We start from the raw sequence: 24,937 nt of genomic DNA, 5'->3' as shown, positions 1-24,937 counted from the left end.
GTGTAGAAATGAAGTCGTTAAGCGTACAAAAGGCCGTGTCGAAATCTGAAGTGAAATAGTTGAATGTAACAGGAATGGGTGCAAGGTGTGTTGTTTCAAATCGAGGGCTCTCGCGCGCAAATAAAAGTCGCCGTGATAAGCGAGTGTTTTCTGACGCCAAAAAATAGAAAAGCAATGCCTCGGGTTCACCGTGGTGAAGCTGCTGCGCTCCGTGATGCATCAAAGTGACATGGATAAGCAGTCTGGCGCGCTAGATGCCCCGCTGGAAAGATGGCCGTTGATCGGGCCTAGAAGGCGTCGGTTCGGATAAGGCGGCACTCGTTTAAAGGATGACACATCGGTGGCCATCTGCGCGTCTCCGTCTGCGATTCTTCCGCTTGGCGAAGCCCATGATGCCGGCGTTTTTCTCATTCTCGTGGTCGTCCTCGTCGTGGATGGCCTGAGCCTGGATCTTCTCGTCTTTCAGGAGCAGCTGGCGACATATGTCGATGAAGACGGCGTCAACGTTTGCTGAGAAATGGTCAGCAGTCTTCCAGTCGACACATTGTGGGACAGTGACGTACTCCTTGTTCTAGCACTCGTCTCATAGTATGGGGCATCCCACATTTGAGAGCAGGCAAAAGCTCTTTGTCTGGGTACTGATCGCTGCTCCTCCAAGTCGGCCTTGTTGCCGACAATAACAATAGGCACGTTGTCGTCGTCTTTGATGCGCGTGATTTCCTCTCGAAGCATCTCAATCTCATTCATTGACGAGGATGATGTGATGCTGAAGACCAAGATGAATCCTTGACCGGATTTCATGTACAAATCTCTCATGGCCACTGCTCTCATGTTAGATTAGACATATGGTAAGATGGAAGACTGGCTCACCAAACTGTTCTGTTCCTGCAGTGTCAAGGCTGCGGGCATTGTCAGATGCTGCTGTCTCATGACGCATAGTGCTACTCACATTTCCAAGACAACCTGCCGTCCCTGCGTTTGACCGAGTCAGTGATTCGTTGAGCCTAAAATGACATGGCGACTCACATCAACCTGGAGCTGTGTCCGGTAGGTGTCCTCAATGGTAGGATCATAGCTCTCAATCCACTCATTGTGGACGAATTGGGCTGCGAGGAATTGTCAGCATCAAACTCTGACCAGGAATGCCAGCTGAATGAAGTGTGGATGCTCACCTGTTAAACAACTTTTGCCAACACCTCCTTCAAAAAGGGTCAGAGAGGAGCACGTGACGAATGTTTTCTTGGCATAAACTTACCGGCGCCCAAAACAACGACATGAAGCTCGCGACTGGATGGGATGATTAGTTTGCATTCCCCACGAGAGGAGAGCTCGAAAGGGATCAATCACATACCATGATTGATAGTGTCTATTGTGGCGTGACATGTTTGCTGGTTGAGACTGCTTTTTTTTGCAGCGGTGCGGGTTGGGTAAGTCTATTTGTGGTAGAAGTGCGTTGGATCAAACAGTCGAGATTTGGGCAAGTGAGTGAAGTCGCCGGTTGGTGATGCTTTTACAGCAGGTCGGCCTCGGTTGAGAAAGGACCACCAGGCTGGTATCCTTCGCAAAATGGCAATTGGCGCGTCATGCGGCAAGGCGGTCGCAAAGGTTAAATAGATTGGCGGGGAAAAGTTGCAAGAGCGAGAGGCTGGCGGAGTATTGATGAGGTCCGAAAGGGAAGCCGGTGACGAATTGGCGGCAGCGAGTGGAAATGCCGTGCAAATCTCTCTAAATCGGGGGAGAGCGATTTACGATTTGCAGACCACAGCAGCGGGCAGCAGTAGGAGATGCAACAAGGTACCCGAAGTGGACGAGGGAGGATGGCGGGGGGGCCCGAATGCAATTGTAGTTGAAGCGCAGAGGGTCGAGGTTTGAAGGACGGGGGCTCGGGTCAGGGAGTTCTGGGTCTGGCCCGTCCGAATTGATTGGAAGAGTGGGGAACGAAGGAGGGGGGTGTTAGCCTGGGATATGGGAAGGGGGGGGTTGACGGGGAACGGGGGACGAGCAAAATGCAGATGCAAATGCAGATGCACGGGGGGGACAAGAACAGGTGCAAGGTGCAAGGTGCAGCGCAGCAGCAAGCTGGGTGGAAGCCAAAAAAGAATAATGGAAGATGGGGGCGGCCAAGCAGCGGCAACACCACCACCACCGTATCTAGGTAGGTAGGTAGGTAGGCAAGCAGCTCAGGATGGTGAGTAGCGTGAAGAGAGAGGAAAAGACGGAAGAGGAGGAGGAAGAGACCGAGGGTCAAGATGAGGAAGACAGGAGGCAGAAAAGAGAGATCGAATCCAAGTTCGCGGCAAGGCTCTCTCTCTCTTTTTCTGTGCCCAATGGAAGTTGGCTAAGGCAGCGCGCGGTAGGTCCGTTGGTACAGTGCAGCAGGAAGAGGCGAGTTTGGCTTGTCCACCCGTCGTCTGGTCTGCAAGGGCCTCTCGTAAGGTAGGTAGGTACCTGAAGCAGGTACCAGGTAGGCAGGGGACGCTAGGTCAATGTCGGGGTCGAGTGAATAGGCGAGGCGAGGTGCCCTGTGGTGAGTGAGGGTGAGCTGTTGAAGTTGAGACGTTGATGGCGGTAGCCAGAGTGCCTGGCGGTAGCAGGTAGAGGTTAATGTAGCGGCTGCCCGGTGAGGTTACCGCAGGTGAGAGACTTTGCCGCAGCAGGTTGCCTTGGATGTGGTGCGTGCCGCTGCTGGGCGGGCTGTCAGCTCAAGCATGAGGTGGAAAGGTACCTAAGTTAAGGCACCCACCTTGCGGGCCTGAACGGGTACGTACTGGGTCTGCCCCAGGTCGTGGTCCAAGTACACTACACTACTACTGTGTAGGTAGGTATGTGTAAGGTGACGGGAGGCGGAGGGGCGTGTGAGAGAGAGGCAAAATATTCGCCGACCAGGCTGAACGGTCAGGGTAATGCAAAAGATAAACCCAGCTGAAGGAAGGATTTGGGAGGGTGGGGGCGTCACGAGCAGAAGTCAGGTAGCAGAAGCAGGGAGGTCAGTGATTGTCAAATGCAGTCGTCACTTCTGTCTTGCTGTAAGGTAATCGGACCTGGTTGTGCTTTTTCTTCTTGTGCTTGCAGTGCTGCAGTGCGGTGCAGTGTCGCCAATGGGGTCGTCAAAGACGACGGTGTGTCCATGTAAGTAACTGGTGATCCCGGAGAAAGCCAGCAAGTGATGCGTTGGTTGGTTGGCTGGTACTGTGGCTGTCGTCCTGGAGGCCCGGGACAAGACAGGACGATTGAGGTTGATCTGATCCGATACCTTACTTGAGGTCAGCTAAGGTTATTTCCGCTTGCCGGCTGCCGGGCTCGACTGCATTGGCTGACCGAAATAGACACTGTAGGAAAAAGCAAAAGCAACAGATAGCAGGCCAGGCGGAGGGGGGAGGAGGAAGAGAGAAAGTAAAGGTAAAACGATCAAGAGATGAAGTCAGCAGCAACACGGAGAAGAAAGAAAGCTCAATGCCAATGCCGGAGCGCCAGGATTCAGGCTCTGGACAGGCAAGGCGAGCCGGAGGGATGAAGCAAAAGGCATCGAGTTGATTGATGGCAGAGCATGTGTTGATGGTTGCACGCATTACAAGACACAACCGCCAGGTGACATACCGCAACAAGGGCCAAGGCAAGGAAGGGCTGTTCCGTTTGGTGGAAGGAGCCCAAAGAACAAACGACTCGTCAGGGCTGAGAGGCGAGAGGCGACGTGTGGCGGCAACAGATGGCGAGGGGCGGGTGCGGGTGCGGTGCGATGCACGCGATGCACGCGATATACGCAGTCTCTATGTAGGTACGCGTAGGTGACGGGATGGGATGCGATGTGATGCGATGTGGGTGATGTGACTGGCGGGCGACGACGGGTGACAGGCCGAGGGATTGGACGAAGAGACGAGAAGAGAAAATGCTTATTGCTGACGACGGACGAGATGGAGACGAGACTACGCAGTACATGAGACGAGGAAGCGACGGCGGGAGGGGCATGTAAGAATCCCCGGGCGGTCCACGGTCCACGGTCCACGGATGCCTGGTCCGTACCTTGCCCGATGGATACAGATGCGCTCTAGGTACAGAGCAAGGTATCCGTACCTCACAAAGCAAACCCAAGGCACAGTGTCCGCCGGAGAAGGCGGATGATGAGACGATGCGATGAGAGAATCATCAGAAGCAGGAGGCGACCAGGAGTGGAAAGGTGTCTCGCAGCTTGGATGCTGGACTGTCTCGAAATAACGGAGAGGCTGACGCTACTGTCGGACGCTTGCGCGGTAGGTCCAACGTCGTCAATGGCCCCAAGCTATTTGGGGCAGCGGGCTATGTCGTGTGCACAAAGGAACAACGTGAGATTTGGGGATTGGCGGTTTGCGAAGACGGCGGCGGTGTTTGAGAGTGAGGTGGTTCCCCGTTTCTGCCGTTGCATGGTGCGCCTACCCTACCATAAGGTAGGTATGGTGAGGTGGTGATGTGGTCCCGTCGTTGGTGCGTGGTGTCGATGTTGATCCGGGGGTCCATCTCCACGCTTCTTTCCTTCCTTCTTTCCCAAAATGGCATGCTGTCCTCGCTATATGTCCGATAGTTGAGCCAAGATGCAGTGATATCTCCCCGATGGACAGGTTGGGTTCCAATTGGCCAGTTAAGGTGGCCTAGTGTATGTGCAGTAATACCCTGGCATCTCGTCACTGGCGAGTGTCGTTTGACCGGGCGAGTCTCATGCCGCTTAGACGGGGTTTTGGTGTCTTTGGGGCAGGTCCAACGGATGAGGTGCTCTGCACTCCGGCCTGGGCGGTGCCGTCGCTTTCGGCCGCGACGGTCAATGGCCAGAGAAGGCAAGCCGGAAGAACCGCTGGATGAGTCTGAGGTGGAATCTATGGATGCCCTGAGGAGGAGAGGAGTAGAGGAGTTGTCGAACGGCGCGGCGCGTCTTCTCCTCTTCCAGCGAGTCAGGCTGCCGTCTACCCAGAGACCCAGAGAGCTGCGACGCACGAGCACCGCTCCTGCATGGCCGGTGGACCAGCTCCAGCGGTGCTCAACCGTCCCATGTGGTAAGGTGCCTCCGGCCAAGGGGACGGTGGGCTCACGAGTGAGTTGGTTGACCTCTCATGTGTTGGGGTGCTGGCTCTCGAGCCTTTTGACAGGAGAGAAAGTGGAGTTCAGGTCGCAGTGGATGCCGACGAGTTGTGTTTTAGCGCCCTCCTGGTGTTTCTGTTTCTCAGTCTTTCCTGGCTTTTTTTTTTTTTTTTTTTTTTTTTTAATGGCTCCGCGTGTGGCAGCTGCAGGTGCAAGTGCAGGTGCAGGGCAGAATGGACAGGGCAGGAGAGACAGGACAGGGCAGGAGCGGCGATGGGACGGTGGACAGTGGACAGTGGACCCCAACGACTGCCTCACCTCGTGGTTCGTCCCGGTGGCTTCTAGCCATTGAAAGCCCTTGCCGCGGCAGGCCACGCTGCCCCCCAGTCTTCCAGTTCTTTTCCATGCCGTCCCATCGGCCATTTTCCTCTCGTGCAACCTACCTACCTACCCAAGCTGCACTTTCGTCCGTAAGGTAAGAGGTAGAGACCAAAGCCGTGTATTCCGTTGCAAGCTATTTCCCGGCGAAGATACTCGAGGTCGATGCAGAGTGCGCCTGCCCTGCGTCATTGACCAAGTGGGGAGCTCTCTCCTTCCTGCAATCAACGCCTCCCGTCAAATCGTGCCTCCCCTAGGTACCTAGGCGATTGATTACATTACGGATCCATATACCTTCCATAGGTAGACACATTCGCTCCTTCTTCAGTCTCTGACTTGACACTCGGCCGAGGACACAGCATCCCGGCTGCTCTTTCCCACTAGCCCTTGAATCTTACCTAAGGCAAGGTAGCTATCGGCACATGGCAGGGAAAGTCTCCACTCCACGACACTCCTCTCCACCTTCTTCCTGTCCGCTGCCCGCATCACCTACGCACTCGGGGTAGTCCAACCACTGGCAAGAGCATGACTGACTCCCTCTGAATGCAGCTTCCAGCATCTCCGTATCAGAGTTTCCATCCTGCGTCTACCAAACATTTTAGCTCGCATTTTCTCCTGCTTCCTGCATCCCTTTCCCAGGGACTAAATGCACAGCCGCACTCCAGCCAATGCACCTTGGATGCAGATGCAGGGCCAATGCACAGGGAATCGGCCATGCATTCGTACCTTACCTAAGGCCTTGCTACCTGTTCCTCCTTCTCCGTCTCCGTCTCCTCCACCACCGCCTCGCAGCCGACAATGCAACAACTCGCGCTCCTTTCTTCCCCGAGCTCTAAACCTTAAGGTACCTATCTACCTTACCTGAGGTAGCTAGGTAAGGATGGAAGCCACCGACAGCAGACGGGACTGACCAAGGCGCTGCAGCTATTCCATCCTGCGAGTCTGCGAGATGCTCTGATCCACATGCACCACCGTATCCTAACACAGCCTGTCCATGCCAGCCCGGGGCATGCTTCCATGCACTTCATCGACCAAAGTCACCTTGGACACTGCCGAACACGCACGCGCTCTATGAGGGGTTAAACTGGCACCCGACTCTTCAACTTCATCGACATTTCCCGATCCGGTCACAACCTTCAACAGGAACCACCGAAGAATCGACCGCGACCCGTCTCCCACTTCCTGGACCCCAGTCCCTCAGACGTTGTCAACCACTTCATGACTTGCCAAGAGGTCCACCCCTATCAACCACAAATCCTTCGTCTACACTCAATCAATTGTCAGAATCATCACCGCGGATACCCGTATATCCACGAATAACCCGCAACCGAACCAAATTTGTCGCGGACACTCGGAGCCGAAGACTAAGACACGTACGTCACTGTCCGCCTGTCACTTTCAACCTCTACCAAGTAGGCAGCTTGCAAAGACTCGCAAATTTCCGGATAGACGAGGGTCAGCCGCCTCCCGCCTTATCCCCGGTGAGCAATCGGCCAGTCCAGAGCAAACCAACAAGCCAAGACTATGAACTCGCCGTTAATTCGCCAATGGCAACTCGTCATTTTCTGCCTCCAACCCGCGCTCGTCATGAAAATTTTCTCTCCTTCCCAAATAGCCTGATATCAACATCTCAACAACAGGCTCCCTTGCGCCTTACAACTGTGAACCGACTGGTGGGATTCCGGGGGCCCCCAGAATGCTAGCCGCAGATGCGACTGCAGTCTTCTCGCTTCTCGCTTCTCGCAAAGTCCACTCCCTTCAACTTTCTGTCACATCACTACGGCCCGATACCGAGGCCATGACGACTGCGACATTCCATTCCTCGGCCTGGGCGTCCTTTCTAGGCAAGATCCTAACTTCAACCCTCCTATCACCATCACCATGACGTTGCAAGTCCATGGCTTGTCCAGGAACCCAGGCCGGATTCTGGCCCCCGACTCGGTATGAGCTCCTGTCTGTGCTGCTGGATGACATTGTTCTCCATGCTTTTGGATTACTGAGATGAGGTGGTTTCGTTTACTCCTCATCACCCGCATATCGACCCCGTTGCCAACCAAACAAGACATCTCGATTCTGAGATTGCTGTTCCTTGACCCGCTCTCCATGTCCGGCCTGCGGGCTTTACCCTCGAAGGAACAACTTCTGCTTGAACCGAGGAACCGGTCTGCCGGGTTACAGACTTGGCAAACGGCGTCTAGACCCTGGGCCATTCAAGTGCCAGCGACGGCCTGTCAACGTTCCTCCACCTGGAGCCCTGGTCCGTCCTAATGCCTCGGTCGTTGCAGCGGCAGAGATTTTCGACAGCGGTTCGCCCCTGGTTCGTTCGATATGATCTCCATCGACATGGCTGATGTCGTTTATTCTCGAACAGCCATGTGGAAACTGACACCATACTCGCCAAAGAGCCGAGATGTCTACTGCGAGACAGGCGCCCAGGCCAATTCTCCGCCATCTCACCTTTCCACGTGGCGGAGATGAGACGGACTGAACCATTAGCACCACAGAGTTTCAGGCAGGAAGTCTAAATCCTCTAACCACCCTGACCAAGTCAATGCGCCAATTCGTCGTCGATCCCCTAAATGCTCGGCCCCCAATACTCGGTCCCAAAATCCGGGTCACCTCATTTCGACTATTGATGACTTCTGCTTCATCGTAGCAAACATCTGTCGATGCAATTTTCAACCGTCCATTCTTCTACAGACAGCTGTCATTGTCGTCCTTGGTCGAAACTCCCGTTGTACCATTCTGCCGCGGTCAAATTTTGCCAACGCAATTGCCGCAAGTGCCACCCAATATCGAGTCTTTCGATGTTTATGCTGTCGACGTTGTCCTTTGAGCCAAACCTGGTGTAGCCTGCGCCGCATTGCCATGGGTTTCCCAGTGCTTCTATGCGGAGGATCTGCAATCGCACGAGCTAGTCTCTAGTTCATCTCGCAATCCCCAGTGGTCAATATCGACCTTGCGCTAAACTGTGCAGACTTATCCCCAGGCTCTGTGCACGCATCACAGGCCTTCGCCTTGCCTGCGTACCTGAGGACAGCCAACAAACTGATCTGCCTTGGAGAGAACGCACTGGCCCGTGCTGCTATATTGAGCACTCCAAAGTCTGAGCTCGATGTTCCTTTCGCGCGAAGGTCGGGCCCGAGTCGCCCGGAATCATCAGGGGCCAGAGTTCCCGAAGCGCGCGGTCAAGTTGATACCCGAAAGCGATTGAGCCTGCTACCGCCACTCAAGAAACTGCCGGGTCGGCCGCGCGGTCTCGTTGAGTGATCCCATCGCGCCGCGCCTTGCAATCCAGGACTGGATTGAAAGACGCCCTCCCATGAGGCACGGGTTTCTGCGTATCACCATGGTTCCGGACTCATCCTCCAAGTCGCTTGTCATTGCCTGACTATTGGATAATCATTCCGGGGAGGCAGGCTGCCGCTTGTCGTGTACCACCACGTACGCCACGTGCTTCGTGATGACGAGCCAGTGTGTCTCCGCTGCCACCGCCGTCCCAGGAGTACCCGACCGAGCTGGACGTCCACGAGCGGGATGCGGCTCAAGGCTGGGGCTGTGCCGATCTCGTACTATAGATCCACAGGTCACATGGCATATTCAACTCCATGGCTGGCTGAGTACGGATAGAGCCAAGATCTTCAGGCAGGTGATGGGATCATCCGCACATCGACTGCCACATACCGGACTCGACTCCGCCCCGGCCATCGTGTGAGCTCAAAGGCGGCGTAAATACGAGGCTGACACAATCACAGCATCGGGTCAAGATGCCGTAGGCTCCGACAACGACCAGCCGTCTCACCCTTGTCCGCGTCCCTGTCAACCTACCATTCGTTTGGGAGACTGCTCGATACCGTCGAGTGCCCCCACGCTGGCATGACCGGATGAGATAACGGCCACAGGCAGCGAGAGAACATCACTGCCCGACACAGCGCAACCGAGGGAGACACAACCTTGGTTTTAGAGTTGAATCGCAACCGACCTTCTCTTAACGTGATGTGAGCCCGAGATTGATTGGTCTCTCATCTCGCCGACCCACCGCGCCGGAATGCACCCCTCCACGTCGCGCCCACCACCCAATACTCGCTCGACGACAACTTCCGGCCTCGTCGCCGACCGTCATATACGCACATTTCGAAATGTCTTTCAACAATTCAAATGGTTTCGTGGTGTAGTTGGTTATCACGTCAGTCTAACACACTGAAGGTCTCCGGTTCAAGTCCGGGCGAAATCATCATGGGCGAATGGTTTAGTGGTATAATACTCGCTTAGCATCGGATGATTCCATCGTCCAATCTGTGAGTGGTCCAGGGTTCGATTCCCTGTTCGTCCAATCTTTTGCTATTTGGCTCTGTTTTAGGGGCCGATATTGCTTTTAAGGGTTCCTGGGAGCTTTTCAGAGCTTTAGGGTGTAGTTTTGATAGTATTCGTGTAGACTGGCGTGGTAATAGAGCTATAGCGGCATTTGAGGACGACTCTAAAGTTCTATGTTAGATTGGCGTGTGGCATATTGATATAAAAGAGGGGAAATGTGTCTAAGACGTAGATCGTCTTGCTTCCTGCTTAGATATCTTACGTGACTTGAGGTGCTGGGGAAGTGGCTACTGAGTTTGAAAGGTTGGTCACCCTTCCCTACGTGTTCCTCTCTTTGAAGCTAGACACCGGGGAGCGGCATCTGCTTCACGCATGAATGTTGTTCTATGCTCCGTCAAGACACGCAAGCCCCGACAGGAAAAGCTGTTTAAATGTGGCAGTCTGTAGGAGCCACGAACCAAGTCAGTGAGACCTGATAGAGGAGCATGCTTTCAGTGGCCTTGATAATTTTTTGACAACGGTTTGGTAAATACCGGAGGGCACCAGCACTTCAAGATTCTCTGTTTCAAGAGCCCAGGTATGTTTGAGATACTGCGACTACTTAATCATATCGGTTTCAAAAGACAGACGAGATCCCGCCAATTCCATCGCAGCGAATTCTCCTTGAGTGCCCATGACTGTGATGTTATCTTGAATCTATAGGTGTTTGACGCTTCTCAGCGAGTACCCCCAAGTCTTAACGACCGATGGTGTTCTTCCCATCCACCGCCTTCATTCCTTCATCGAACATTTGACGGAGCTCCACGATGTCGACATACGATTTCTCGGCGATGCTTTGAGAGCGGCGGGTGATTCCATGCTTGGCGTCCAGATGTTGCACGACTTCCGTCACTTCATTGGAGACTTCGTGGGACCGAGGCCCATCCATGTCGCGCAGACGGTAGCTCCTCGAAACCCAGAACATGAGGACATCCCGGTACTGGGCGAGGCAGCTGTCGGAGACAGCAGCGTCGTGGATACCGGGGGGCACGCCAAAGCGCACGACGAATCCCATGAAATACTTCAGGTTGCGCGAGAGGGACTTCCATTTGGAGCGACCTGAGTCGCCCGCCTTGGGAGGAGGGAAGCATGCCTCCTCAAGCTGGTCGCCGGTGACATCGTCTGAAAGCCTCTCGAGTTTTTTGACGAAGTCCCGAAAGTGCGCCAGAATGGCGTCCTGTCGCTGCTGGGTTTCATGCGAATGCCAGCGAAAGCCAGCAGCTTCTTCCGTCTCTCGCTCAATCTCCGCCATCATCTTGGAGAAGCCGTCAACATCATCGCCAGCATCAGAGTTGACACGTCGCAATCTGTCCAGCCAGTCGTCGGTGGTCTCGCCGCGCTGGCGGAATTCGCTCGGGCGCTCAGGCATGATGGGAGGATCCTGCGCCGGTTGTTAGTTGAAACTTCATGCAATGGCCGTATGGTGAAAGGACCTACGAGGACGAAATTGACAGATAAGCAGGGCGAGGAGTGTGGTCTGGGGAGGGTGTTGGTATCAGCTAGACTTGGATTTGATGGGGGAGAAAGAGGACTCTGGTTGAGAAAGAGCGAGGGAGGTAAGGGCAGACGAGAAGAAAGACCGTTAGGTGGAACTTCTCGTCCCAGTATTCTTGGTCGTTTGTTGTTCAGCTCGCTCTGGTTGGTTGGTCAAAGCTGGTGCTCAGGTGACGGCTTCCGGACTGCCTTTGGCACTTGATAAGACCAACAACCGGGTAGCAGCTGCCTGGTCCGTCTAGGTGAATGTGTGAAGGAAAATCAACCACATATATAGAATCAGGTTCAAGCATTGCTGTAGCTCTGCAGATTCAAGGCCACCTGGGAGTGTTTGAGGAACTATCCAGTAGCGTTGGTCGTTGGTCCATCGCCGCAGACACTCGTAATGGAATGAGCTTTGGGTCCTGCGTATTGGTACCTACGGTACCTACATATCCGTTGGCACCAGATGAGTCATTTCTGTTGTTACTATATCAGCCTGACGGCAGCTAGACCGCTTGGAGCTGTATCGAGCCGCAACACAAAGTTCCCGAGGTCCTCAACGCCAGCTACATAGTCGATGTAATAGATAGACAATGGCCACCACCATCAACGCCATGAAGATGTTTCAGTGGGCTCGCCATCTTACAAACAAGAAAATCTAAAGTCAAATCGTGTGGCTGTTTTCATGGTCTGATTTCCGAGCTGAGCTACTCGAGACGTCGACTCTTTCCGTGTGAGAAGTGTAGACCGTCCACGTAAGAGCAAAAAACTACTTACTGAAACTCGTCTCGCCGGCTTGAGTACAGCTCCCCAGAATATGGTGTAGATATCCTTCTTATTGAGTAGGAAAAGAGAAACTTGAGCTTACAACACAAGAACCCGAGCGGTCTGCGTTTCCATACTCAGTAACCATCTCACCGCCAACCTCGCCATCCTTCATAGTTCCCCAAGCTGTGTGGATTATTCATAAGTGTATCATATGAGCCAAATCGACCATCTTCTGCAGATCCCTTTCTGCCGAAAACACGGGTTTAATCGTAGAACGATGCGAGTGCGCCACTGACACAGCGTATTCATACTTGGCTGAAGTATGCCAAAGTCTATGATTCCCCCTTGTCTCTTCATAGCCCAAGTGGTCTTAATTTATAGTATATATGCACTACATCAGAATATCTGAAAGACAATGTTCTTAGTCTCGGCTACCTCCGGGAAACCCTGCCCGAAGTCTGCTAGACCATGCCTGTCATTGGAACATCGTACACACATGGAAGTATTTAAATGACGTAGGCTTCATAGGCTTTTGCTCGTCACGAATAAAAGACTCATCCAGAGCGCTGTACAGTGGCTTTAAAGGCCTGTCATAGCAGAGTACGGGGCCTAAAGTCTTTCATACGCTTCACTTGGAAACCGGGTCCAGAACAAGGGGATATCTTGCATACACGCTGGCGTCCACCACCTCTTCATACGTATTCGGATTTTTGCATCCATAAAAATGCTGGAATGTATTGGGTTCTCCATGTCAGAGATTCCATCCCCCATCGCATCGCTTCTGCTGGTCACACTCTCTTCAAAAGACATCGCAATGACCATTCGCGGTGAAGAGTACAATTTGCCGGTTCTGTCTAGAAGACCTTGAAGTTCTATCATCTGCGTCTATTTGACGTCCCCAAACAAACAGATGCAATAATACTGACGCTTGCATGAAGCCCGAATCTTCACGCTGACGCTACGTTCTGCAAAAGTATAGACATCACCTCAAGTTTTACCTAATACCTGATGGGTCATCAAGGAACTTATACAAAGCATCAAGATTGTCTCAATATCTCTCCCCAGGGTTAATGTACCTCCTCTTTCTCCCCTCTACAACCATTCATTTCCCAGATCGCATACCCCACATCCACGGACGAAGCGTCGACATCAATGAGCTGGCAACTAGCATGCAATCTCTGCCAGACATGGAAATCCCTCCAGGACACATCGGGACGGATGTATGATCGCAGAGCAAATTAGTTTACGGCTCCCTGCTTGTATACATGTTCGGAACATGCGAAGGTTTCTCATCGCTCCGATGATCTGAAAATGCCTAACGCTTAAAAGTATATTACATACTTATGATGATCATTTCTGAGTTCAACAGATTAGCGAGACTATATCAATCTTGTCTCCCTCTTTGGTTGTTATCACGCGTCAGTACATGAAGGGGTCAGTAGGCTCGATGTGAATATCAGCTCGGAGGCAAACCTTTGGAATAGACAACGGGCAACATGAGAGGATGACAATAACGTAATGAAGATCAAAGGGGTTGGGGAACCAAAGGTTTTTTAGCTTGAGCTCGTCGATTGTTCTGTTGCCATCATCGATACTCTGGAATCTTCAAGGCGGTGGCAAAATTAGCGGCGATCCTGGCTCAAGAAAACAAGACTCTCTGGGATAATTAGACTTATATGCAGATACAGCGAGGCCATGAGCCTGAGGCGTATACTTTGCGAAGCTCATGTCTATAATTATGCTGCTTGCTGCGGATATATCCACTCGACCGCAAAGATGTTGGTTTTAGTTGGTTTTGGTGGTGGCGCTCATCGCCTTGTTTGGCTTACTTGGCGACGACCCCAAGGCTCATGTAAGGCGCCCAAGACAGCAAGTCGTCTCCGAAGATGAGTAGTGTCTCTCGCCTGCATCGGCGTCTCCTATAATCTCAGCATTATCCGGATGTACTGATTCCCTGCAGTTCCGATATCAGAGCTGGTGTGCTGCTTCCAAGCAGCTATGTCCCATTTTAAACAGGTTTGAGAACCATATGCCGTCTCGATCGTGTATCATTCGGCTTACTCGGGAGCATATTTATGACATATCCTGGTGATCTTGGTCAGAACATAACCCAATTCGCCTGGGCGTTTCGACATTTACCAGCACCTCTCAATCAGCTGACACATCTTCTTGCCATTCTTCCGATAGCTTCGTCACCTCTTCCAGCATATTCCTCCGCGCATACTCACGACTTTTCTCAGAAAGCTCTAGCATAGCCATTAAGCTGGGTGCAGACATGGCACAGCTTAGACCAACACAGCTGGAAGTCCATTTTCCTCTCCATTTTGAACAAAAGAGATCGACGCTAATGCCATTGCTTAAGAAAACACCGTAGAACAGGGCAGCTTAAATCAAGTCGCAAAGGATACTTGACACTCCGCGACACAATCATCTGTCCAAGACTATATAAACCAAACACCTACCCACCACTCACTCACACCCCAAGCAAATGTCGGGATTCACAAGCTTTTAATCCATCAGGACTGCTCACCCGACAAGTTTCCGCTGCAGAGCTTGATAGATTGAGCCCCGGCAGTTTCAACTCTCTCAGGCCATAATTGACCATCCGTCAGAACCCGCCTTCTTCATTGCGTCGAATCTATACGTGTAGTAATACCCCCCTACCCTCATACTCCCGAGAGCCACTTCGTAGAGAAAACACTTCCCAACCAATCAGGGCAAGCAAATGAGCCCCTACATGAGCCATAATACACCGGGAACATCGATACTCAGGACCTCTTAGTGAGGCCAAGATCCCTTGGCCCGATTTGGTGTCGAACGCAGTTTGCGCGAAACCCATGTCTATTTATACACCTCGAAGCTTTGAGAACACCAACCCCATGAAGGTCGACGTGAACACGACACGAAAGTACGTTCAAAACCTTCAGTTCTTTTCCGACTCATAGGTTGGTCCCCCACGCTGTGACAGCGCGGATAGTCTTCGTATAAACCAAGATGCTGACTGGACCACAAGGATCAAAAAGCTTGACCTTATTTCCCGTCAGCCGGATCGATCGACCACTACAGATCTCTCGTGTATCAGATCTCACAATGCAGCATCTCATCTTGCTCAAATTGGTAATATTGCCATGTTCGTCTTCTTGTAGACATTACTAAGCCACTTGTGTGCCTCGACACGGTTGGACGCAGCGAGCTTGCACAAAAGACTTTCTCAGTGTCCCACAGTCAGCAACAACCTCCCTTCCCCTCTCACCTCCTCGTCAAGATCCCAAAACAATCCCTCACCCAACCAACCCACCCCTTGGCCATCTCAACCGTGTTCATAAGCCTAACCCACCTCCAAACGAAAGCCTCACAATCCTTGTAATCCTCCGCATAAACATCCCATGCCGCGACCTCATCCTCAACCGCGTTTTCCTCATCCTTAATCTTCGGCCCAACAAGAAGAGCCCTCCCGATGACCCCCTCGTCCGCGACAAGCCTCGTGGCAGCATCGACCACGTCCCCGAACCGCGCTCCGCCTGCACCGCCGCCGAGCAGCGCAGCCTCACCGGCGCGGGGAAACATGTTGCTGTCGCTGATGAAGTACGGGCAGAGCATGTTCAGCCGCACGCCGTGCGACATGTACGCCGTTGCGCGCATGGCGCGGAAGAGTCCCGTCACCGCGTGCTTTGACATGCAGTACGGCGTCTGGCCGGGGAGGTGGACGACGCCGGCAATGGAGCCGATGAGCAGGACACACCGGTCCTTCGGCTTGGACGAGTCGTTTGCGCGCTTGCCGTTGCGGGGAAGCCAGAACATGCCGAGGTTCGTCGTGTAGCTTACCCCTGTGATGTTGACGGCGATGGTCTTGGTGGATGGCTCGCTGGGGGCGTCGGGGTCCGACTTGGAGGCGACGGGCTTGTCAAAGGTGCTGTTATGGCCGACGTGGTTGACGCCTGCGTTGGCGACGACAATGTCGATGGCGCCGTTTGGAGAGAGGCGCGCGGCTTCCTTGAAGAAGTTCACTTGCGATTCCCAGGAGGTGACGTCACAGTTGACGAAGTGGTGAGAGGCATTAGGGTGACTCGTACGGAGTGAGGCAATCAGGGCCTCGCCATCCGAGGCATTGATGTCCCCGATGATGATGTTGGCTCCGTGGGAGGCCCATTCCCGGGCGAAGGCGGCGCCGATGCCGAGGGCTCCTCCGGTGATGAGAACTGTTTTGGATGATAGTGTGGATGGGTCATATGGTTTCGTGGTGTCGACCGGCTCCGACAAGCCGGTTGTGGGAATGAGGTTGTGGTATCCTTGTGCGACCGTCATGTTGGGCGGTCAGGCTGCAGAAGATATGGACCTTGTTGAGACGCAGGAAGGCACCTAGTGGATTTGATGCAGGATGAAGCTGCAAAGCAGTATTTGATACGCGCGAGCCAGTTTTTGAAGAGGATGGGCCCCGGCTTTGTCTGTAAATATGTTGCAGAAGACGGAGAGTATGAAAGGATACGCAAAGACGACAGAATGTCTAGTTTTCGAGATTGGACGGCATCCTCAACAAGCCATGCGATGCGAGGGAATCAATGAGGGACCTCCATCTGTTCGGTGGCTGATGACAGCGGTACTGGACCCTTGGCGGAGACGCCCCAGAGTAAGCACTGTATGTTGTAGTGCGATTGCGGCTGAAGCAACTAGCATGTGTCAGCTCGGCTGATGAGAGCCGTTCCTGCGTTGCGTTGTTTCCACCCACGACACCCATCGTCGGCGGGAGGATCAGTCCGGCGCGGAAGACGACGAACACGGACTCGACAGACCGAACGGAACGGAGGACAGGGATATCTCAATTCACCCATCTCTGACTCTGCCACTGGAGAAACTTTTTGACAAGCCGAGTCAGCGGGTCGGTTGAAGAACCATCAACGGCCCCGCTTGCTCCTGAAGGCGCAATCCGCCAGGCCGCGGCGTTAGACTCGTGGCCGACGGACGGAATGGACCGTTTGGTACCTAGAGCAGAAACAGGCGTCGTGTACACTGCACCAGAGCAGAGTCAAAAGAGACGGGGGAATGCATCAGCAGAGCTTGGGGCTCTCAGGGCTCCGTGCCAGGCTTGTTCCACCACAAACAGTCTAGGGAGTGCCTGCCCGTATCTGTTTCGGTTGTCTCGGCGTCGCAGGGCTGGCTGGTGTTCTTCCGGATGTGATCCAAAATTAGGTTCTGGGGGTTACGGCGGCTTTCGGACGAAGACTGTTTTATGTGCTGCAGCTTGCATGCTTGGTGACAGACAGAGCTTGGGGATGGATGGAGGCTGCTGCTGTTGGCCGCTGCTTGGGACAAGGGCGGGAACCCTTCCTTGCTTTGACGAATACAAGAAACTTCAACCCTTTCCGATATGGGTTTGATGCTAGAATTTCTGCAGAGGAGAACATAATTACTGCGAAATATCAAGTAGAAGGAATGAACGATGAGTGGCTGGTCGTGAAGCTCAGTCTGTCCACGCGGGAAGAATGGCGCTTTGTCTCGGAATCATGGCCGTATCCCAGAGCTACCTCTGTTTGACCGCTGGGGTCAAGGAGCCGTGAAGAAAGCCGGACCAGCATCGCGGGTTCTATGCTGGCGACAACTGCGCATGCTAAATTTCAACGAGGAAGATGCAGGTAGGGTCGAGAATGAGGCTTGTGTCGTCGACCTGCTGGCAGTCGCGTTATCGCGTTGCTCATTGCAACGGGGTCAAGCCGAATACGCCTTCGCGGAGTCTGGCCAGTAAGCTCAATATCAATGTCAAAGCTGAAGTTTGGGCTCCGAACTCATGAACATGGACAAATGTGTTCAGATTTTCTGCCAGCTAGCCATCGGTTAGCAATTGTCGCTGTGACCCTCCCCTCCAAGTGCTTCGCTTCGACAGACCTGGCCCTCGGGACGTCGGGCTCGGAACTGCATAGCAGCCAAGACGGCCACGAACGCTTGCTGATAGTGAGAGGTCATGTTTGCCATGTTTTTGCAAGCCTCACAAGGCAACCCCACTCGCCGGGTTTCTCGTGTACATGAGCACCAACAATGGCATGATGCAGAGACAGAGCCGTATCGTACTCCGTCTCCAACGCCAAGCTTTCCCAAGAACCAGTCGAAAGCCCCGCAGGCTACTTTAGTGAACGGTGGGACGCTGTGTTCGTTGTCGTATCGGAAGTCTTCCAGTGGGACACCCTTCCGCCCAGGTACGCACCCTCAACTGTCTAGGGCCGTTTTCAGTAGCCGCCCCCGCTGCCGTTCATTCTTGACGATGTTCGCAATTCAAATCATGCAGCTTCCACCGAAGCATGTGCTCATAACTCGTCATCGCGTGGTGCATTCTTCAGCCCACAGGGTGTTCGTATTTCTGAGGACTGACTGCAGGTCTCAGGATGCATTTGTTCATCGGCTTCTTCTCTGGCTCCGCTGTTGACTCACTCAGATGCTTCTGATACCGCAGAAACAGAGTTTTTGTCGACCGCCAAAGAGACACGCAGAGAGTATGCAACAAAGCCGAGAATGAAGCCGTAGACGACCACTTAGGCAATCGTCCGCCGCAGTCAATCTCTCTTAAAAAAGGTGTAGATAAGCGCGAAACAATTGGTGTTCAAAGACCAATCATGCCGGGTTTCTGGATGATGAGGCGATGCGCCATTACGAATCGCCAGCAACATGACAGATGTCAGAAGCAGGCCGCAAGGTACAGACCCGACGACAGTTCCAGTGGAGCGTTGCGCCTGCACGGTACAATATTAGTGGGATACATGACGATAGCCACCGCCGTTTGTCTCTGGCAGGCCTTGTCTCGGTGGCAGATCTGCCTACCCGCACATGCATCCACTAACTCGTCGTGATAACCAAGCAGCGTCGCTTGGCCGAAAAGCTCCGAAGCTAGACCCTGTCGTCTTTCGATCCTTGTGCGCACTGAGTCGAACTCCAAAGTCTGTTGATGTTCAAGATGCTGTAGGCTGCGCCAATTCTCGGCCAGATGAAAAGCAAAATTATTGCCCATCTCCTCCAACGCTCTGCGTTGCTACCCATCCCATGACAACACGCTCCTCCACTGGTTTCAGGGCTCTGCATCCGGAGGTGACTGGCCATGGCATCCGTACAGTAGCGCCATGCGCTACGGCGCTGCCAGGGGTTATGGGCCAATGAAATAACACTCGTCAAAGTCTCAGTCGAGAGCTTTGCCCGTTGCGGTATCAAAACAGCTGCGTATCGAGTCCATGGAGTTGCAACATGTGCGACTCCTTTCGCCAGGCTGCTGGTTGTTCTCTACCGCGAGGAGGCGATTTGTAATCTGGACAGCAGTTAAAAGCCTTGGTATGTCGAAACAAGCGAAGGCGATAACTCAAAGTAGCGACGGATGTCAGAAAATCGCTGCCGAAGCGATGAAGGTTATTTTGGTCGCGGGCAAGGTCAAAACTCACGGCCTTTAAACTCTAAGTTGAGAGGAAACAGCACAAGGTGAACTTGTGCAAGGCTGTGGTTCCTCGAGAGTTCCTTGCCTCTGCGGTGTTGTGAATTCCCTTCCAGCAACGTCTCGCGTATCCTGCAGTTCAGCAAGGCCAATCCTTGGAAATTAGCAGCCGCGACACTGTTCAGTACCTCGAGTACCCTCAATAGTTGCCCAGAAGGTGAGGGGTGGTGAGAATGGTGCCCCTCGGTAGAATGGTTGTACGTCACCGTGGTGTGACTTAAAATGCCCATGATAGTGTGAGTCTGGGGAGAGAGAGAAAGAGAAAGAGACACGCGGCGACAGAGCTGGATAAGATTTCAGTGTTCTTTTCCTGTCTTTGTCGGCCCTGCGTGGACATCTCAAGGGGAGTCAGCCTAAGTCGGACATGGATGTCGTCCGTTGTTCCAATACTACCCAACCTCCGCGTGTGCCATTTCCCCGCGAAAGATAAGTCGGCATACCGGCCGCGTACCTCCAGCAGTCGTTACACGAGGGTTGCGTTCAAGCACAAGGAGTTGTTTCGGTCCAAATGCCAGGCATTCTCCTCCGCACAGAGCAAGACTGATGATTGGCCTGCATCGACGAGTATCGTCCGCAGTGCTACATCCTCGTGCTTTGGAAAGGCAACAGAGTACACTTGGGAGCATTATGACGGGACCCTTGCAGACTGGGTCCGGATAAAACTTGGTGTGGACGGTGTGGCTGTTCACACGTTGATAAAAGAGTTGTGTTGACCCAGATATGCGATGAGGAGCGGATGGCAGGACAAAACGGGTGTCACCAATGAGCCGCAGAAAACAGTGTTGACTACCGGGCCGCGCCTGGAGGAAAACCCAAAATCTCTTAGTTTGCTTGGAGATGACTAGGCCCCCGTCATGTGCAAAACGACGTCCAGGGGCGAAAGAATTGGAGGCATGTATCGCCATACATAGATCTACTAGTAGATATTCGTCACAAAAAGCATGTGAACGACGAGGTGTATGCAACATACCTCGAAAGTTTTTCCCCAGAGCAGCTGAAGCGCTTTAGGCTTGTCTCCGACAGCATTGATCTTAAGTCCGAGAGCTGTTGCGTTGAAGATTTGATCTAAATCAGTGAAGGCAAAACTGAAGCTGAGGAATCACTTGCAAGTAACCAAGCCAAGCCAGCACAATGATGGCTGCGTACCAAGAGAGGCTGGTGTTGGAACAACACTACAGCATGGAGCTCGTAGCCAGTGGCAATTGCGGGTGTATGATATCGGCATTGGAAAGAACCAGCCAGCGGTACCGTTGCGCAGCCACAGTCAACGATGCTTTGTCCCGTGTCTCGCATCTTGCATCTTTTCAGAGTTGCTGTTCGAAAGATTTGCTTACGAAAAGTTCCGGGTTTTGCAGAACGGACGTTTTGCCGAAGGCTTAGGCTCGAAGGTAGCGGGAGTTTACGGTAATAGAAGGCTTGTTTGCGGACGATTGGACGTTCATTTCGGATGATTCTGTATTGTTGTGGTGCGTATGGAGGTCAAAGTCAGCAAAAGCAGTCGAACAATGTTGATGAGGTACGTCGAGGTCGTGTGGGCAGCTCATATCAGCCTCCGTCGACTGTGCGTAGGCGTGAGGGAGAGAGGTACGTATAACGAGCAGCAAGAGAGTTCGCACGGCAGGGATGGCAGGGTGCGTCGAACGGCGCGCACCCATCTTCAAAGAGGCAGGACCCACCCAGATATCCTGTTTCGGAAAGGCGCAAACCGGAAGGCGGCTTGTGAGCTAGCGGACAGGGAAGCAAGGCGCTAGGGCTGCATTGGGCAAGGGAAGGTTCTGCTGGCGTGCAGATGTGCCGCATTCTCGCAAGCATCGACGAGGTCGAAGTCGAGGTCAAGGTGCAAGGTGACAAGGTCAAGCCCAGCAGGTCGAGGTCGAAGTTCGGGCTGTGGTTGAGGTCTCTTGGCCACCCTCTCCCCCAAGGACGGGAGGTTCCAGCGTCCCACGCCTCTTGGAGGTGGCTACGGCCCACCTTCCACCTTCCCCGCCGCCGCTGCGTGGCATCGCCCTTCTTCTCGGGGTTGACACATCACATGTGCCTGGGAATAAGTCAGAACAAGAACAGTCTTTGCTGAAGAATCGTGCGTGGAGATATGTTTCTTAATTAGGCGGACTACTACCGAGGTTCATCGGCGTCTAACGTGACGTTGAATAAGCGAGAGAGGCTTGCCTCACCTTGTTTCTCAGTGCCTGCCTGCGTCTGGTTCGGGTCCAGGTGGGTGGTGTCGATGCCCGAGCAGCCGATCCGGGACGAAGGTGAAAGCGAGAGAGATTGGAGACTCCGAGCCCTCGTAGCGGGAGCCGGGCAATCGGAGACCGGCAGATCACTGGCAGTCCCTTTTTTCTTGGGGTACCTTCTCTTGTCTTGGTGAAGGTACTGTGTATGTTGTTTTTGCGGGCAGGTCGGCCACCGTGGGACCCGTGGGATGTAAGTCCCGTCAGCACAGACGGGAGGGAATGCCTGCACGATGGGAAACCAGTCGTTCCGCGACTGGCTGAAGGAACTTGCTACCGCTGGCCCGCTATTGCTGCATACTTCGTACAGAGTACAGATACTACCAACCCGCGCACACTGCGTATTTCACCTAAGGTAGGCAGGAGAAAGAAGGGGGCGCGAGTGCCATCCCTGTCTGGGAAGGCGGGCAGACTTGTTTCTTTCGTCCTGCTGAGCAGCAAGCTCAAATTCCTCCATCTCCCGTCGCAGGCTTTCGCCTTCCATGACCACCCACTAGGAAGGCCAACATTCTAGTGTGAGAGTACTTACCTAGGCAGGTACCTCGCAGAGCCGCGTCCTCCCTCACATCAACAGAATTCTTGATCACACAATCATACGCGTCGGGGGACAGAGGGAGAGAAAGCTGAAATTGGCGATTATTAAGACAGGAAGTCTAAATCCTACCTCATGCACTTCTTGCGCGACTGGCACCGTGACTCACACGGAGTCGCAATCCACTGCCACTGCTTCCTGTCTCCCAGCCAGCAAGTGTGCCCAAGTAGCTTCAGCATCAGAGAGGACAGTGTCACACAGCTCGGGAATTCCTTGGGTATACTGACCAGACTGCCGTCTTCTGCTTGACCATCCATTCCGACATGCAGAACCCTAGGTTTGCAGATATTACCATGTCATGGGTGCGGGTGCGCTGCTCGCCTGCATACGATGCGGCTTATCATGGGTTTCAAGTCTCATGAGGTAGTATGATTATCAGTCCCGTCGAGCCGTTGAAGAGCAACATTGGCAGCCGGATTATGCAGGAGGTGAAGCGGACTGGAGATGATGCAGTCTGATACTGGCAGAAAAGCTGACCAGAAGTATCGGAATAGACTCGACAGCTAGGGATGTGTCTTCTTTGAACTTGACCGCAGGCGAGGCACAGACTGGCCCGCACGAACTCAAATAAGGGTTCAGGTTCAGGCTCTCGCTGCGGCGGATGGCAGACTGTCTGGCGTGCCGCCGTAGATGTCACTCCAGAACCTCAGGGATCTTGGCAGTCGAACGAGGGGCACCACGGCACACCGCACTCCGAGATCTCTGGCTCTTACCAATAACCAGAGCCCACGGCTCAAGTACGCACCACACAACTTCCTATGTCCCCGTCACCGCGAACTGCACAATGACGATCCATGATGTATGTTGCAGTGGGCTAGAAAGCCACTGCGTCGTTGATGGACGTGGATTTTTGCAAGGCTGGCAGTGGCTGGTTCTCGGCCATGAACCATGTGGTTTTCTTCTTTCTGGACGATTGTCGATGCCGATCTGCGGTAGTAACTAGCTTTGTGAAGTACCGTGGCTACCGAGCATTCGGCCGGTGTGCTCGCAGCCAGCAAGCACGGGCAAAGGGTCTTCTTGTCTGGTCTTGGTCTCTCTTCAGGTCCCTTGCTTCGCGGACGTGGTGTTCCTTGCCTAGAGGTGGAGCACCGGGGGATGTCTCTGGCTGCCATTGCTCGTGTGTGCGTCGATACGTACCGGGTCTGGCGTGACGGGCACATGGCCTCGTCTGGTCTGTGGTCTCGCGTGGTAGATCAGGGCCGACAGATCTGTCGAGGGGTTCCCAGGAAACACACTGTACTTTGTAAGGAAAGGCATTCGTAGACCGACTGGCCTGGCCTGGCCTGGCTTTGGGTCTGGCTAAATCCGCACGGATTATTCGTACAACATCTGAGGCCACACTCCACACTCCCGCGCGGTGGTGAGCTTCTCTGTGGCCTGTCTCGACGGATACCATGAAGCCTACCTATTGGCTTCAAGATGCCATAGAGAGGCACGAGGCACACTTCTCTAGCTCCATGCAATGACCCCGTCCCAATCCTCCCAAGTTTCAGCGGCAGCTTACGCTGCAGGCAGTAGGTAGGCGTCAAGCAAGCAGGGTAGTCGCAACAGACTGAAGAGTTTTGCAATTTTTTTTTTTAATTTTTTTTTTTTAAATTCTTTCTTTGGGAAGAGGTATTTGGTTTCGTGCGTCACCCTACCTATACAATCTCCCATATGATCTCAACTGCCCCTCGAGTTAGGTTAGGTGTGTGCCGGCATCGCATTGCATCCAACAGCGCAGCGCAGCGCAGCTCAACTCTGGAACCCCGAAGGCGATAACGGCGTGGATGCAGCGCAGCGAGCCTGCCTTGAGTTCGCGACGCTCTTGCCTTATCAAATGATTTTCCATCCACGTGCGCTCCTTCCCCGATGCGTGCGTGCTGCAACATGCCAAAAAGCAAGGAAAGATCACAGGAGCACAGGAGGGCATCCAGGGACAGTGCTGCCCTGCCGATAGGTAAGGTAGGCGGCCCCATACCTGCCTCCTATCCCCGGTCCTGCCTTCCCGTTCATGGGTTTTTGAGACCTCCCGGTTGGAAACACCGCACCCGCAGTCTCTTCCTTCCCTCCTGGCCCCCGAGCGCCTCGCCTTGCTTGCTTTACATACATGATACTGCTGCTGAATGTCAGGGAGGGAAGGAAGGGCTGAATTTGTTTTGCAAGCGGAATTGGCAGGTGCTATCTCTGTGTCGTTCCTTCTTTTCCTGTTTCGAATCATCGTCTCCACTCCCAGTCGACGCCCAGAACTCAGATAGGCGAGAGACGCCGTCGTAGCACGGCACGGCAGACTGCGAAAGTGCGACGCTGATGAGGTGCTACACCTCAGCATAGGTAGGAGTTGCGGTGCCCTTCTCCAGCTCGTCCTTCTTCTGCCCATCCATGCCCACCCCTGCCTTCCATGTCTTCCAAACCCCATCTGCTGCAACCACTCACAAGCCGAGCTTGGATCTTGCGAGCTTCCCCGGGACACGTTCCGCTGCCGCTGCCTCCTCTCCTCTCCTCCGTCCTCCTCTTGGAACGCGAGGCCTTCATCCTGTGTGGTTTAAAGCCGCTGGAGAACAGACAATCCTACTCTGCGTCATTCTCCCCCCAACACACAGCAAACACCAAGTAGCTTGCATATCATACCTGGTACATGCATCA

General features: G+C 53.6%; 3 protein-coding genes and 2 non-coding genes across 5 annotated transcripts; 2 read left to right on the top strand and 3 right to left on the bottom strand.

The window, feature by feature from the left end:
- Positions 1 to 322: 322 nt before the first annotated feature.
- COL26b_001817 (uncharacterized protein) lies at positions 323 to 1,383 on the bottom strand (the record flags this gene model as incomplete). The annotated part of the gene is made up of 8 exons (XM_053174755.1): positions 323 to 510; positions 564 to 821; positions 871 to 899; positions 950 to 972; positions 1,027 to 1,106; positions 1,173 to 1,199; positions 1,256 to 1,287; positions 1,352 to 1,383. 8 exons carry the CDS (start codon positions 1,381 to 1,383, stop codon positions 323 to 325), a joined length of 669 nt encoding a protein of 222 aa, XP_053041378.1.
- An 8,201-nt stretch (positions 1,384 to 9,584) lies between these two features.
- COL26b_001816 lies at positions 9,585 to 9,658 on the top strand. The gene has a single exon. It is a non-coding gene; the product is annotated as a tRNA-Val (tRNA).
- A 4-nt stretch (positions 9,659 to 9,662) lies between these two features.
- On the top strand, positions 9,663 to 9,757 carry COL26b_001815. The gene has a single exon. It is a non-coding gene; the product is annotated as a tRNA-Ala (tRNA).
- A 717-nt stretch (positions 9,758 to 10,474) lies between these two features.
- COL26b_001814 (uncharacterized protein) lies at positions 10,475 to 11,146 on the bottom strand (the record flags this gene model as incomplete). The annotated part of the gene is made up of 1 exon (XM_053174754.1): positions 10,475 to 11,146. One exon carries the CDS (start codon positions 11,144 to 11,146, stop codon positions 10,475 to 10,477), a length of 672 nt encoding a protein of 223 aa, XP_053041377.1.
- A 4,124-nt stretch (positions 11,147 to 15,270) lies between these two features.
- Positions 15,271 to 16,326, bottom strand: COL26b_001813 (uncharacterized protein; the record flags this gene model as incomplete). Its single annotated transcript, XM_053174753.1, has 1 exon — positions 15,271 to 16,326. The coding sequence occupies one exon, from the start codon at positions 16,324 to 16,326 to the stop codon at positions 15,271 to 15,273; it is 1,056 nt and encodes a 351-aa protein (XP_053041376.1).
- Between the last annotated feature and the right edge of the window lie 8,611 nt (positions 16,327 to 24,937).

This window comes from Colletotrichum chrysophilum, assembly GCF_026319265.1.
Source record: "Colletotrichum chrysophilum strain AFK26 chromosome Unknown scaffold_8, whole genome shotgun sequence".
Taxonomy (NCBI): domain Eukaryota; kingdom Fungi; phylum Ascomycota; class Sordariomycetes; order Glomerellales; family Glomerellaceae; genus Colletotrichum; species Colletotrichum chrysophilum.
The sequence above is the reverse complement of the archived record's forward strand: the minus strand, read 5'-3'. Positions and strand labels throughout refer to the sequence as shown.